The sequence below is a fragment of the Barbatula barbatula genome, assembly GCF_947034865.1.
Source record: "Barbatula barbatula genome assembly, chromosome: 1".
Classification (NCBI taxonomy): domain Eukaryota; kingdom Metazoa; phylum Chordata; class Actinopteri; order Cypriniformes; family Nemacheilidae; genus Barbatula; species Barbatula barbatula.
In genome coordinates, this window is record NC_136766.1 from 14140462 (window position 1) to 14156859 (window position 16398).

General features: G+C 38.2%; 1 protein-coding gene across 1 annotated transcript; it reads left to right on the forward strand.

Annotated features, from left to right (window-relative positions):
- Nucleotides 1–584: 584 nt before the first annotated feature.
- On the forward strand, nt 585–15860 carry neto2a (neuropilin (NRP) and tolloid (TLL)-like 2a; the record flags this gene model as incomplete). Its single annotated transcript, XM_079464239.1, has 9 exons — nt 585–594; nt 3009–3065; nt 3496–3636; nt 4827–5075; nt 5333–5380; nt 5676–5803; nt 7023–7251; nt 12199–12312; nt 14094–15860. 9 exons carry the CDS (start codon nt 585–587, stop codon nt 14789–14791), a joined length of 1674 nt encoding a protein of 557 aa, XP_079320365.1. The 3' UTR covers nt 14792–15860.
- Nucleotides 15861–16398: the final 538 nt, after the last annotated feature.

Below are 16398 nucleotides of genomic sequence, written 5' to 3' on the forward strand. Positions count from 1 at the left end.
CATAATCACAAAAGAAAACCGCATTACAGTCCGTTACTTAAGTCGTCACCAAAAAAATCAATCAATAATTGTGTCTCATCCGGATGCCGCGACCGTGGCGAATAGCGTCACCTTAACCTGACCGAGGACCGTCTTCACCTCAAGTTTAGAGACGTGCCAGTGCGCATGCGTAGATGCTCCTCATTCAAGCGAGCAGCGCCCGAAACTCAAATTGGGCTCTTTTCAGCTCGATCCTCTCAGTTCAGCTCGAGACTCCCACTGACGCGCGTCTCTCTCCGGAATCTAGCCGGACTACACTCGTGCCGCGTATTAAATGGCAATACATTGCATGTGGATATACAAAGCATATTTCTCAACAGGATTAAAATCTGGCACTCTTACATAAATTGACAGCATCTCACGCCGTCTTGAGGAGCGCGTTCACCGGAATATAGTGTTTTCTTTGCTTGAGGGATGGGATTAAAGAGATCGACGAAAAGTTGGGATTTTTAAATCTCGATATATTGGATGGTATGATGGAGAGATAAAGCACGCTCCTACAGAGCTCACGAAGACGGAAGAACTGGTCATAACAGCGAGAGGAAATGCACAGAGGTGAGAAAGAAAACTGTGTTTCTTTTAGTATTTTACAATACGGTCTTTGTCTAGAACTGTTGTTGCTACAATAACGCATCGAAAGAACACAGTTTTGTATTTTGAAGCTTTTCTCGTGGCAGCCTTGCCGTGTTTTTAATGTCTAACAAGTTGTAATTTTACAGAAATTGCGTCGCCACCTACAGGTGTGTTTTTGTTTATTATACGACGTTTGTCAGAGGAATTTATCGTCCATTTGTCTTTCTGTATATGTAACCGTTATCTTTCTATTCATTTACTTGATTCGTTTTAGGCTTGCCAGTAAACTGGCCATACGGAACGCGCTCACACAAAAGCGACTCGCGTTAGATTCCGGCAGCGTCTCATGCAATTTCGCCGCGTGAGCGCGTGGCATTTGCAGGAGCAGCGTGATGCGAGTGCTGAAGTGACAGCTCCACATCTGGAGCACGCGTTGCTCGTGGCTCTCTCTTCTGACGGAAACATGTCATAGGCGTGAGGTTTAAATCGGTGTTAAATGAAGAATGAGTCAGGCAACTGTAAAGAGAAAGGAATGTGGCAGTGCTTCACAATGAACAATTATTCAAGTACATTTCAAAATGATAACTATAGCAGTAACAATTTGAGATTGCCAACTGGTCACAGACATAACTATGGAATGTAGATTAAATGTTCGTGATATTTATATCATATATTTATATGACCAGTTGTTATCAACACTAAAGTGTGTTGTGATCACATGTTTCTGATCAATCTCCAAAATAAGTATTATATTCAGGCTAGATATGTAAATAAGTGCCATATTTACAAAATTAGAAACCTCATAAAATAACCTTTAATTGGTCTGTTATGTACTATTACTCGTAATGATTTATAATAATTCATACTCATTTTAACACATATAAATGATCCTGCACTTCCATTGTATTGTCTATGAGATTTAGCATTAAGGCTTTTCTTTGTCGATTAAGCCAATGCATTACAAAAGGCTGTCAAAGTCTACATTGCAGTCAAATTAAATGAAATCTCATTGTTTACCATGTGACGGAAGCATAGTTTAAATAATTGGATATATTAAGAGCCACGATTAGTTCCAATCCATTATATAGTTCGCCTACTCAATCAAGATAAGCCAATAGATCTATTTAGTCAATTTACAGTACTTTCCTCAGATCTGATTTGCTGTATTTATAGACTAATGTAATATATGTCAGCGGTCCATCCCATGGGACACATCCCAGATGTCTGTTCAATTGAAACCATACAGAAGACTAGACCCTATATCAGCCGTGCAAGCTTTTAACAATCTTTGTTTGCATTTTAAAGCTTATTTACACAAAACACCTTTTTTGTATGTTTGCATTCAGGGGAGTATTAAATTAGGACTATATTTACCTTTATTGATATACATTTTTTAATATTATTTTACCCATATCAGCTATTTTTATAATGTCATAGTAAACAGGAAGCGATTATTTGGTAGGCCTACAAAAAGTCTGTCCTTAAAGAATGAATAGTCTGAGGCGTATACACTGTAGTTTCTGAAATAATGAAACTTTCTTCACCTGAATATCATACTGAAGGACTGGTAACAGTTACAAATTAATTGAAATTAGAATTGAATTTACCAAATGTATGATGTGACGGGATTTTCCTACATTTTGAATACGAGTTCAGTCGCCTCTTAAAACGTCCCACATAGCATATTCTGAGAACCGTGTCGAGAACCAAAATGCAGAGAAATCGCACACTATTAATGCGGTGCGCTGTGTTGCTTGGCAACCGTGAGCTGCCTAGTTAGGCTAATGAACTATGTTACATGGCGGAAGAATAGTTTCCGGCCATTTATAATACTTACAATTTTAACCATTTATTATGTTGTTCTAGTGTATAGTATATATAGCCTTATCAGATTAATTTATTTCGTTTTATTTTCGCTCAAATAAATCAACATTGCGGCTGTGACTGCTATTTTGTCAGCCTATTAAGTCAGCTTGTCACTAATTTAGTCTTTGACATATGGCCTTATGTCAAGTGAAAGACATGTTATGACATGACAGAGCTCTTAAAACTATTGAACCGTCTATTTTTTTTAATTCTGAGCTGGTGCAGGGATGGATGAGTTGAGGTGATCAATATCCTTGTGTTTCTATGCCCACGCCGCCTCTGGCCTTTCCCTTTACGCAGTGAATCAGTGCAGTCATTTTAAGACCGAAAGACAAGCCTAGATTAGATTTATTTTATTGCTGTCTAAGAGTTTCTAAGGCTATTACAAACACACCAGAGTTTAGCCTGACCTTTCAGCCCCAACAGCAATCTGAACACATGCATCTCTGATGTCTGGTGACATATGTGGATGAAATTTTATTTTTGTCACTTTATATTCTGACATATCACTTGCTTACATGTTTTTCCAGCTTGGGTTCTTCTCATTGTAATAGAAGAGGGATTTGCCCTGGCCCAGAAAATCAAAGGTATGACTCACATTTTCATACTAAATTCAGAACTGTGACAGTTCTGTGATATTACGTACGCATCAACACAGAGCTTGCAGAGGTTTCCCTTCTATACTTGGATATATGTAGCCAGTAACTCTTGCTTTCAGTTTCTCAGAAGTTTGTGGGTTATTGGACAATAAAGATAAAACACGCAAAATATATGCCTCCTTTCAGTGTACAGATTTAAGATGAATATCTATAAAACCTTAATAAAATAAAAAAAATACTGTATTGTAATTGGCATGAGACAAGCAACTGTAAAAACTACATGATTCCCACACATATCACTGATAGCAAATCTAAGCTATAGTGTAGTTTGCTTCACAAGCATTGTAGTTTAATTCATTTAAATGACATATTTCCTCTGTATAATTTCTGTCTACTTTATTCACATGCCCATCCACAGAGACACAGAATGAGGGTGAATCACCCTCTAAGGCTGAGCAGTGCGGCCAGTGGAAGCGGAATATCAATGGAGGCCTATTTACATCTCCAAACTACCCCGACTCATATCCACCCAACAAGGAGTGTGTATATATCCTGGAAGGTAATTTACCTTAAATTATAAAGAAGTCTAATTTGTAAATGGACATTATATTTATTTGTCAGCTGTTAGCTGTCACTGTGTCAGGAACAATTTATAACAGCATGACTGATGTCTGCCTCAAGTAAACAATTCTGACTAACATAAGAGTGTCACATTTAGCTTCTAGGTACTGAAGTCTCTTCTATCCTCCTCTCTTCTACTATGCTTTTTATTTATTTTTAATTATGCAACAGTAACACCTCATGTATTTTACAATCATCATCTGCTAATGCATCTCAGTATACACTATAAAACTACAACACTATTTAGTGTAAATACATTTTTTTGTTCATAACAACACCTCAAGCAGTACAAGAGCGCCACCTGTGGTCAAAACATATTGGGATAGTATTCATACACTATCTAACAAATGCATGTTATTTTTAAAACCATCTTTAATACAAATCTAATGCAATTTTTAAATTAGTGCAAGTAGCATGTTTTAGTATTCATTTGTTTTATTTTGTGCGTGTTCGGGACTGGATTGGAAGTGAAGGAAAATGTTTCATGTTTCATACTTTTCCATTGTTACATATTTAATCCAATAACTTGACAGCAATAATAAACTATGCACCTTTATGTGCCTTTATATTAAGAACAAAATAATTTTTTTCTTGACAAATGATTGTAGAATGTGCAGAGTCTGTGGTTTTAATGCAAGCTGCAGGAAATACAGCATACGATTTCATAGAGCAAACGTATATCAAGAGTGACATCACATATTTGTTTCACAGACTGATATGATTAAGGTTGCAGTGCCTCAAGCAGGGTGACCTGAATCTGCATATAGTTTAGCTAGACGAAAGAGCTGCATGTTTCCGCATTTATTGCACATCACAGATTTTGGATTATTAAATGCCTGTCTCCGCATTTGTCTTGTCATAAATCAAAATATGTGTAATATAATGGTCTATTAAGTACTACAAAAGAGATGTATTAAACGAATAAATTGCATATAATTGTCCTTATGTCTGTTCATAATGTGGATCCGACATCTGTGTTGTTCATCTTGATATTTTGTGTTGTATGTAGGACGAAGGTTGTTTTGTTGTGTAACTCATTTTAGTTTCGAGAATAGGTTGAACAGTGCTGAATTTCCTATAGATGACATCAAATAAAGAAAAATATTCTCCATTGCCTTTCTCCTGCAGCTCTCCCTCGCCAGAGAATTCAGCTTGCCTTTGACAAAACGTACTATATCGAGCCTTCCTTCGAGTGCCGCTTTGACCACATAGAGATAAGGGATGGTCCCTTCGGGTTCTCCCCTCTGATCGATCGCTTCTGTGGGCCAAAGAGTCCAGGTGTGGTCACCTCCACAGGCCGCTTTATGTGGATTAAATTCACCAGCGACGAGGAGCTTGAAGGATTAGGTTTCCACGCTAAATACACTTTTATAGCAGGTAACCTTCGCAAATAGAATATAAGTATATAAAATTGTATCATTTATACTTGACTTGCAGTAGTATTAAGAAATTGTTTTCTCTGTGTTTACATGGTCAAATAAGTCAAACACTAAATGCTGCTTGTTAGATCAAAAGGCCGATCTTAGCGCCACAGTGCCCACGGCTCTTCTAAACTGTATATTATTACTCTTCTGAAGCATGGGATTCCCACCGTGTGCTGTCTGGGTAAAGCGATATCTGTCTTATCATTTCAGACCCAGATTTTCATTTGCACGTCGGTGGATTGCTAAATCCAATTCCAGGTAAGGCCCTCAATATTTCACCTTCCACTTCAATTCCATCTGATGTGCATTCTATTCTCTGCGGCAGACTGCAGGCTATCTTTTACTGACATTCTGTTGGCCTCATGCTACCTATCTGCCTCTGTCTCTTGTCAGACTTTCCATTTCTCCATTTTTCATCATCTCACCAACTCTCATTTTCCTCCAGTTTGCACTCGATGCTCTCCCAGCCTTTATTTTGGTTGTGGTCTTTCTTTTCTTTTTCTAAATTCCCTCTCCTCTATATTTTCTTGCTTCTAACCTTTTCGTCTGGCAGATTGCCAGTTTGAGATCAGTGGCACAGACGGGACCATCCGCTCCAGTCAGGTGGAAGAGGAGGATAAGATAAAAAATGGAGATGCACTGGACTGCATCTGGACCATACGTGCACCTCCTAAGTCCAAGGTGACTTTCTTATCACCTTTTTAACTCCCACAGTTCATCAAATGAGATGAGCCTGCTCTTCTGCCATGAGCAGATATATGAGCATCTTAAAACCAGGGCCTGACGTGACCACAGGAGGCCACCGGACGTCGACCCTCTTTGTGCTGAGGAAACTTTTCAAGGAGAGCTCGAATTAGCAATGCAGCAGCAGCAAGTATTAGGCCAATGATGCAGAAATGGCAATAGAGCAGAATCAGCAGTTCTAGGAATAAGACTGAGGAAGGAAAGCGGCATTAAGATGGCCAAGGGATTACGCGCTCACCTGCCAGAACACTTGGCGGGCTAAAAAATATCCCTAAAGAACTTTTCAAAGAGCAGAGGATGTGTTTACGGAGCATAAAGATATGTTATTAAAGCTGTGAGGAGTGGCTCTTTTGTTGACAAGAAATCTCTTGACTTTTTTATTTGGGAATTTAATTGTATACAAATACCACTGAATTTAACCTGTGGGACGGTGACCCAGCAACTCTGTCACTCACACATGCAATAAAAACAAGTAAATACTACCACTGTTAAAGATAAAAAAACATGTGTGGGGTTTGCCTTTAATATCCTCTCAGGTTAGATTCAATCATCATCAAAGGTGCAGGCAGGGTACAAGATGGACAGATTACCAAACTTCCAAGGTATTTTTTGGACAAAATGATTTAGCAAAAAGTCAAATTAGAGCATATTAACTGATAAACAGCATGACTACTGTTTATCAGTTAGCCTATTAATATTTGTTGAGTCTCTTGCATAGTAATATTTAGTAGTCGTTCTCCTTTACACTCTATGCACAACCATGCATCACAAAAAAATTATATACTCGAGCAAAGAGCAAAGTGGTCTATTTTGTAAATTGGACATCACTTTTGGCCACTACTGTATATATCCATATATTATCTTTATGTTTTTCATATGTAGGGTCATAGGGAGTGCTGGAGCCCGTCATAGCATATCATATGTCGTAGACAGTTCACAACAATTATACCAAATACAGTTTTATTTCCCAATTAAGAATAATTTTGTCCAGCAAATTTGTAAAGGCAAAAATGTGACTATCTTGGCACTGGCCCGAGTTGTCAGACCAATATGCAGCAGTATTTTTGTTATACTCTAAATTAATCCTTGTAGTGTTTGGGTCAGCATTTTGAGAATCAAGCTGATGCATTTGTTTAAAGCTTGGCTTATCCTGCAGATATACCTTCGCTTCCTGGAGTACCAGATGGAGCACTCCAATGAGTGCAAGAAAAACTTTGTGGCTGTGTACGACGGCAGCAGCGCCATAGAGAATCTGAAAGCCAAGTTCTGCAGCACTGTGGCCAATGATGTGATGCTGGATACCGGCGTGGGTGTCGTCCGCATGTGGGCTGATGAGAGCAGCAAACTCAGCCGTTTCCGAATGCTCTTCACATCATTTGTGGATCGTGAGTATAGACATTTTAACAGTAAAGTTATGACCAGATGAAGGTGAAAATTTTTTGAAAATGTATGCTTCCAACAAATAACTGAGCATAACCGTTGTGATAATAATGTTTTAAAAGCAAGCACAAAATTCCAGATAAGGTCAGAAAATCATTGCAAAGCTTGGATCTTTTAAACTGCCCCTTCATGGGAAATAAAGAGCACAAAACTTTTTCACTGCATTTGTACTATTTTAAAGTCTCTGTGAACCAGAAGTTGGATTTTACTTCAGTATTTTGACACATATCCAAATGAAATGGAATTTTTAATGAGAAAAATAATGGCAGTGGCTTTCGTCTTTCTCTGCGATTGGATTTGATGTAGAAAACAGCCGTTGCATTTTGAAATGGAACTTGCAGCTGACTGACAGTTGAAGGGGAGGAGTAAACGGATGCTCCGCCCAAGCCGTCTAACATACCTCATTTAATATGGATAATCATTACAGGACGGCAGTGCATTTTCAGATTTTAACTGAAGATTTTGAGGGCAGACAAATTTTAAAAAGAGAATGACCCACAAACTATTTACAATAAAGGCTGTTTCATAAAAACATTATTTTCTTTAGTACTTTTTTGCAAAACCCACAGACAAATATTAAGGGTGAACAACAGTAATGATTTATAAAAAAACAAGAAATTATGTAGCAAGGTTTCATACCGAAGGTCACAAAATGTAAATCTTCGTGGTGGAGGGTTTAGATGATTGATTGCGTACTCTGAAATACGGTGTTTGAAGAAGTTCAATGGCAGCAGATTACAGAACATATTCATTGGTTGTTATATAGGCCTTATAAACATGCTGAAGTGAAATTAAACATCAAAGTTCTGAACTGATAAAATAATTGCGTTTATTAAGTGCGATTACAATTTTGAGCAAAATAATCGTGATATAATTTTACCCATGATCGTGCAGCCCTTAAATATGCAAATAACAAAACAAGTGAAAAAACAAATTTTTATTAAGAAGCAGTGAGTTCTCCATCAGGGGCTTTTTTATGGTGCAAGAAAGTTATATGTATAGATGTGACCTTTGGAGGAGGCTGTGCCACGTCAGCTAGCAAAAAAGCGAAAGCCAGCAGGCTGGGTAGAAACATCATTTATATTTCATTTTGTAATGTGCTGCAGGCAGACTCCGGCTTTCCAGGATAGCAAAACGTAGCTCACCACAGTGTGAAAGAAGCATTAAGAGAAAATGTGCTAGAGAATTTCCCAGATTATGAAGTACCAGATATTATTGAGATAATATGACTTTATAATGACATTTCAATATATTTAATCTCATTCAACTGTAACGTTTACCGGAATAAAAGCACACATGTATTCCTTCACCTTTTAATCCAGTATGCTTTTTGTGTGTAATAGAGAAATCTTTTCAGCTTTTTTTGTAAATTTATCACAAACGTTGCTTGAAATATCGAATAAGGGGTTGAATAACAGAAAGAAGTACAGTATAATCCGTGACTGAGTCAAACAACCTGTGAAAAAAAGTCTGAAGTTAATTAAAGAAATCTTAAAGAAAGCAATGACATCAAAAAGCCAATTACTCCCCCAACCTTTGCAATAGGAAATCAAATAACTCACAAATTATTCTGGTTATAGCGTTGCACATTTTCCATACTAATGGATCAGTCATGTCAGAAAATTGGAATTTATCTGGTGCTGCAGAAATGAGACAAAAAAATAAATTAGAATATGTTACTAAGCATATTAGACATTTGGATATGGATATTTTCTTTCCCGTTTTGCTTTTCAGGAAGGTTCAAAGGTTGTATGCAAATTGATGAAAATTACCATGAAGAAAACAGGCATTCCTGCTCGTGTCTGTAATAGTTTTAATAAATGGCAGAATAATCAGAGGAATTAATTACAGCATTCAATGTCAACTCCATGTGAATACTAATCTGGCTCACAGAAATGGCAAATGATTTCTCATTATATTGTCATGTAGCACCGTAAACAGGTTGACACAGTCTGGTTGTGTTTGGATTGGTTAAATTAAGCATGTTGAAAAGATCACCATGGGAATTACTTTTGGTCCAGGTTGGCTGCACGTAGACGAGGGCTGAAACTGCTTGGCTAAAGGTGGTTGACTACTGTCCTATACATTCTAAGTTTTATTTTGCACATGGACAAACAAGTGGCAAAACAAGCATCATTTACTTTCAAAGGCGCCAGGTTAATGTGACATAATTTGACTACTTCCTGAATTATGAGCACCCTGCCCAAAAATCTGTATCTTGTCATCATGCACATCCAGGGCTGGTCTGGGATAAAAAAAGGGCCCTAGCATTTTTGCTCAGACCAGCCCACCACAATCGGTCGGACACAACCAACCAGTACATCATCCTTGCGGTCCCTGTAGATATGCATATCTACTTTTCCATTCCCAAAAACCCCTACAAAGCTGAGAACTAAGTGCCATGGACCAGTGTACTCACTCTCTCTTGACTGACTCCGTGGTGACCAAAGGTGGCAGTGGAGTAGGGCCTACACAAAGTGAGGGCAGCCTGAGAGAGAGAGAGAGAGAGAGAGAGAGAGAGAGAGACGAGAATGATAACTGAATGAGAAAAATAATCCCCATACAAGTATCACAATGTAGAGAGATGGTTGCACATATTTTATACACAAACGTGAGGGCATCGAGAGAGAGAGAGAGAGAGAGAGAGAGAGAGAGAGAGAGAGAGAGAGAATAACGAGTCACATCTAAAGCATCTTATTGCGCGTTTGGACCCATAGACAGTAAATGACCTTATGGTGGAGTGTGAAGTCAGGCTTAACAAGCCCATTATATCAGTTCCATGCAGTGAAGACTACTAATGTAACGTTTGATAACTTTTCTTGGAATTAATCAAGTCATTTCAAATTATTTTCCTAAATTTTGATACTGCTGTAAAAAGCAGAGTTTACATCCCTTTTGTCTTTATTTGTTCTATTATTATACATATTATTATTTTCCTCTCTATTTACTATAAAGACTGTGTGAGAACCTATTTTCATAAACATTATGTCATTAAGTAACTACTAGTTTATGCTGTGTGACTCTTGAAATTGTAATATCATGTTTGTCTTGGTTTACTCTTATACTATACAGACCTACAAACCTGTACTGCAGTCTTTTCTCAGTACAGCTTTCTTCTTTTTTGCTGAATACATGTCTGACAGTGGGATATTTTCACAGAAAAATGGTTTGTGAATTAGATGCTAACTAGTTTAGACTACTGCTTCTAAATTGTAATTTTTTTCCTATTTTGTTAAAAAAAATTGAGAAATAATGTTAATTAGGAAAGTAAGTATTAGGGGCCAGTTTTTAAACGTGTGTACGTGTATACAGTATATACACTCACCTAAAGGATTATTAGGAACACCATACTAATACGGTGTTTGACCCCCTTTCGCCTTCAGAACTGCCTTAATTATACGTGGCATTGATTCAACAAGATGCTGAAAGCATTCTTTAGAAATGTTGGCCCATATTGATAGGATAGCATCTTGCAGTTGATGGACATTTGTGGGATGCACATCCAGGGCACAAAGCTCGCGTTCCACCACATCCCAAAGATGCTCTATTGGGTTGAGATCTGGTGACCATTTTAGGTTTTTCCCTTTTCACACCATTTTTTGTAAACCCTAGAAATAGTTGTAACTGAGCAGATTGTGACTCAGTCTGGCACCAACAACCAAGCCACGCTCAAAATTGCTTAAATCACCTTTCTTTCCCATTCTGACATTCACTTTGGAGTTCATGAGATTGTCTTGACCAGGACCACACCCCTCAATGCATTGAAGCAACTGCCATGTGATTGGTTGATTAGATGATTTCATTAATGAGAAATTGAACAGGTGTTCCTAATAATCCTTTAGGTGAGTGTACATATACAGTAAACACGGTGTATAAATCATATATATACAGTTCATATCCTATTTTACCCCCTATTATCAGTTTGCCGTACATAATATACACATATATGTGGTATGATACATGTATGTGTTTGTACATTAATCTTTATAAACTAGCAAGGAAACAAATGCACTTGGCATATCAGACCATTCCGTACACGGAATAAGTGATAATCTCTCAGTAAATGCAATGTGACTTTGGCAGTCATCAAGGTCGCGCTGCCCATTGTTGAAAGGAAAAGTCAGGAAATTAAGTTACAACGTCTTCAAGATTCTGTCAACAGCATTTTGTCCCACACTGGAAGACAATTGTATGTGCCCACACACAGACTTTAACACTAGAAATGTAAGAACAGCATTTAATAGTCATTGGATTGAGAAAAATACATGGATGCGTAAATCTGTGTGTGTTTGTTTATGGGTTGTCAGATCACTTTGATATTAAACTGCAGTTTAGCAAAGTCTTCTCTCACGTTTTCATTGGGCAGTGAATGCTCATGACAGAGGGTGATGCAGCGAATGTTAAACTATTCTTATCTTTTGGTCACATCACTGTCACAAGCCAATCCGTTTTTCCTCTATGTCCTTGCAGCACACTTAAATCAGTGAAATCAAAAGTTTTTCCTACAACCCAAACAGCAAGAAGAGGGAGAAGAGAGTAGATGAGTGTCAGGGTTTGCAGAAACAGCCTGAAGGATTCATCCCCAGAGATCAGCACTCAGCTTCAATTACTAGCTTATCTTCCTTGCTTTCCATTCTTCGGTAGCCTTCATGTGACTAGCATGTTAAGCGTTCATTTGGTCGAGGGCTTCATGGCAACCTGACCAGATGGGCCTTGTGATGGCTGTTAGACTTGATTTATAGTGTTAAGCTCCACACCAACTACACAGCCTGTGGCACAGGCGTGACACGCGCCTATCTGCAGACAGTTGCTGATGCCATGCTATGAAATTCAAGATCTGGGTGCTAGTTTCCTTGTTTGCAGGATTTTACTCTCTGTGTTGTGTGTTTCAGCTCCGTGCTCCAGCAACACCTTCTTCTGTCACAGCAACATGTGCATCAATAACTCACTGGTGTGCAACGGAGTTCAGAACTGTGTGTACCCCTGGGATGAGAATCACTGCAAGGGTAATTTAGAATAACCTTAGTTCCTTTTTCTTCAGTTACCTAGAAGAACCATCATTTACAGCTGCAGATAAAATGAAGAGACCATTTCAAAATTATTTTCAGTTTTCCTGTTTATTCCAGTTCAGTTTCACTATTTATAGGCATGTGTTTGGGTAAACTGGTCACTCTTGTTTCATTCTGTGAACTACTAACATTTCTCCCGAATTAGAAAATAATATTGTTTCTATTTGCCTTTATTTGCAGAAAATGAAAACTGGAGAAACAGGTCAAAATAACAGAAAATATGCTTTGTATTTTTTTAAATCTCAAAATACTGCAAGGAAAACTAATTCTTATTCACTAAGAAATACAACCATAATATTTGCACATGTACACAGAAAAGGTGCTTCAAAAGGTTCTTCGGCGCCATAGAAGAACCAGGTTCCACAAGAGTGCCTTTAGGAAAGGTTCAACAATAATAATAACTTTCACATTGCTGTTGGATGACTTTATGTCACTCCTGAGGTTTGATTTTGTTGAAAGGTCTTTTCATTTTTCACTTCAAGGTTTTAGAGGTCAGTAAAGGTTATACCCAAAAACTAAATCATAAAGGATCCTTTTTGTGTATGTTATTTTAATGTTAATTATTTTATTAAAATTACATGTATTACAACAAATCATGCATTATCTTTAACTGTTGTCATTATATGAGTTAAATAAATTCAGTAACTGCTTTGACAGATTCAGCGAGTAAATTCTTAGACTGATTCAAATTAAATGAAAGTTTGTTGTTGCTGCAGGTAGTGAAGACACAGCAAAAAAAAGATTTGTAATCTAATAATTGTCTTTGTGTTACTGTAAAGTGCCCACATTTACTCTCTTAGCAAGTTAAAGCTGCATTCCTTAACTTTGGCCTCTTTGTCGCCATCTTAGTTTGAAATAAAATGTCAGTTATATGCAGAGTTATTTCCTTTACATGGGTTGCGCTTTGGCACTGGTGCTCTGCGCGGATGAATCCGAGCTCTGTGCTAAATGACTGACTGCTCACGCTGCATCAGAGCACATCTGAACATCAACGTGACAGTAACATGTGGCTTTACCAGATACAATGTAAAACGTTTTAAAAAATCACTTATATTGAATCAATAGTAGCGTTTGAGATCGTGTTGGGCCTTATGTAGACATGGAATCGAAATAACATGGAAAATACCTTACATCCTACAAGTAATATATTTGAAACATGTCAACTGAACATATACAAAATCTGCCGCTTTGGTTCTGACTATATGAAAAAAAGAAAATAAATCTGTCACTTTAGGTCTTCTAGATGATCATTTAAATTCCAAGCGACTGTTATAAGACTGAAAAACACCCTGTCATCCGTAGCAGTGAATTCATCCACACACACATGATAAACTAGCCGGTTCCTCTCCTTTGTGTTCACGGACATGATGTAATGACACAAAGAGGTACTCCCCCAAATTGTCTCAGACGTCTTGCATGGGGCAACCCGACAGCGCAAATTATTCAATCATTTTTATAAGCTTAACATTGTGAACGTTAAGAAGATAAGACAATTGTTTTGAACACTGATCTGTCTATGTATTTACTCAATTATTGATATCTGATTATTTTAACCCCAAAATTATTCCAGATTGCCGCTTTAAATTCACAACTTGGAGAAAACATCTAGCCTTGGCTCTGTAGATTAATCTTTTGGGAAAACACTGCTATAGATGTTATGTACTTTTGTTATGGTTTCAAATGTTTGAAATCTCATTCGTCTTGTATCTCTCCCTCAGAGGGTAAGTCCAAGGGACTCTTTCACCAAATCACTAAGACACACGGCACCGTAATCGGCATCTCCGCAGGCGTGGTTCTGGTCTTGCTCATCATTTCCATCTTTGTGCAAATGAAGCAACCTCGTAAGAAAGTAGTGGCCCGTCGACCCGCCGTCTTCAACAAAGGTGGATTCCAAGAGGTCTTCGACCCTCCAAACTACGAGCTTTTCTCTCTTCGTGACAAAGAGCTGTCATCAGACCTGGCTGAGCTGTCGGACGAGCTGGACGGCTACCATAAGTTGCGGCGATCCTCTACCATGTCTCGTTGCATCCACGAGCACCACTGCGGTGCTCAAGCCCCCTCCAGTGGCAGCGTGAAGCAGAGCCGCACCACACTCACCTCAATGGAGCTCTCCTACCACAATGATTTCTCCAAGCCGCCGCCCATGAAGACCTTCAACAGCAGCAACACCGGCACCTACAAGAAGAGTTGCTATGGATACAAACAGACTCACGACTGTGCCGAGCAGGTGATCGAGGATCGTGTCATGGAGGAGATCCCCTGTGAAATCTATGTGAGGGGTGGGAGCGTGGGAGGGGCTGCAGGCAGCATCGGAAGCGGCTGCGGAAGCATCACTATCCGTAACCATGGCAGCACCCGTAGCAACAACACCACCGTGGTGGACCCGGGACCGCGATCTATTTCCATGGACTTTTGAAATGAGGAAAAAGGAGAACAAACCACTGACTACAGTGACTGTAACCACTTTTTCACTGTCCTTCAGTACTGTTTTTCATGCACAGGTTCCAGTGCAATATAAAGAAACATGACCGAATGAACGATAAATTCTTAGAAAGATAAGGCAACATATGGCCGGCTATTTTAATCTCTGTATATTTAAAAAAGAAGGATAAACAGTAGGTTTTGTGTTGTTGCTTTGCATTACTCACTTTTTACACAATTTGACTTTGTGGAGAGTATTAAATATGCCGAAATGAAGATGATAATCATGGTTATGAACTGAGGTTATGTAGTGGTCACAACCATTCCCTGCTGAACCCTTACGCGGTGTCTAAACCAGGTGCGACATGGGTTTGTGATTTGTCTGTCCAAACTAAAAGTGGAAATGATACATGATACAATCACAGCCTATTTAAATATATTTGTTTAATATAAAGCTATGTAAAGCGGGATTTTGAACTATAGGATTCCACTATGGGTGGGGCTGCACAGCACAAGCCAAACAGTAACCAAGCGAGCACCAAAACGTGCAGAGCTGGTTTAGACAAAAATTGACATTACAATGGAAGGCATCATTTTATCATATTGTGCCTGTTTTGTTCACAAATTTGGATGGGAAAAGCGACTAGATCAAGTATTCCCACCCATCGCATATACAAACATTGACCAACATTTTTACATTCTGTCATTTGTTGTAAAATATGTTTTTTAACATTTTGCTTTAAACAGATTGCTATGCAGACTGTATGTATGCATACACCGTGATTTAATGTTCTGTTAACCTATAAACAACATTTTTGAGAAACAACCAATCCATTACAAGCTTCTGATAACGAAAATTGTAAATGATGCTTACACCTTTTGTATAGAAATTATTCTTTTTCTTGTTAAATAAGTAAAAACGAACAGGATTATATTTTCTAACCAATATATGTTGTATATCGAATTATACTGCGCTTCCATTTTAGTCATTACATGAATAATTGTACAAGATATTGATGTAAGAAACGTCCAAGTACATTTAATAAAACTACGGCACCTACATTATCTTTGATTTACGTATGACTGATGCACAACAAATTATCAGGAAGCATTCTTCTTGTCTTTCTGTCATATTGCAAACATAAAAAATCATCCAGCATGCATTTTTTATCTTCAATCAACTCTATAAGTCCCAATAATATTATTTTATTATTAACTGAACCGGTTTATGCACAAAAGACCATGTTACTCTTTAAAGCTTCTTTCTTGCTTTCATCTCCACTGTGATTTTATTTTCCTTTAGTTCTTTACAGTGTCCAACTCACTGATCTGTCATTTTAAATTAAACCGGGAGAGCACTCAAGGCCTCGCGTGTCTTGAAAAGGACAGACACATTGCAGGTCACAGCCTCCATGAGACCAAGAGGTCTAAGCACCTCAGGTGATTGTCACTGAGGTTAATGTACTTTATTGGATCATCAGATGACATTTTTATCATTGGGTTGGGCATCCATAATAAAGCAACTGAGTCATAATGAGCGCATGGTTGTAGACAGATAAACATCAAACTGAATGTGTCTTTGACTAGAGCTGAGACACCAAA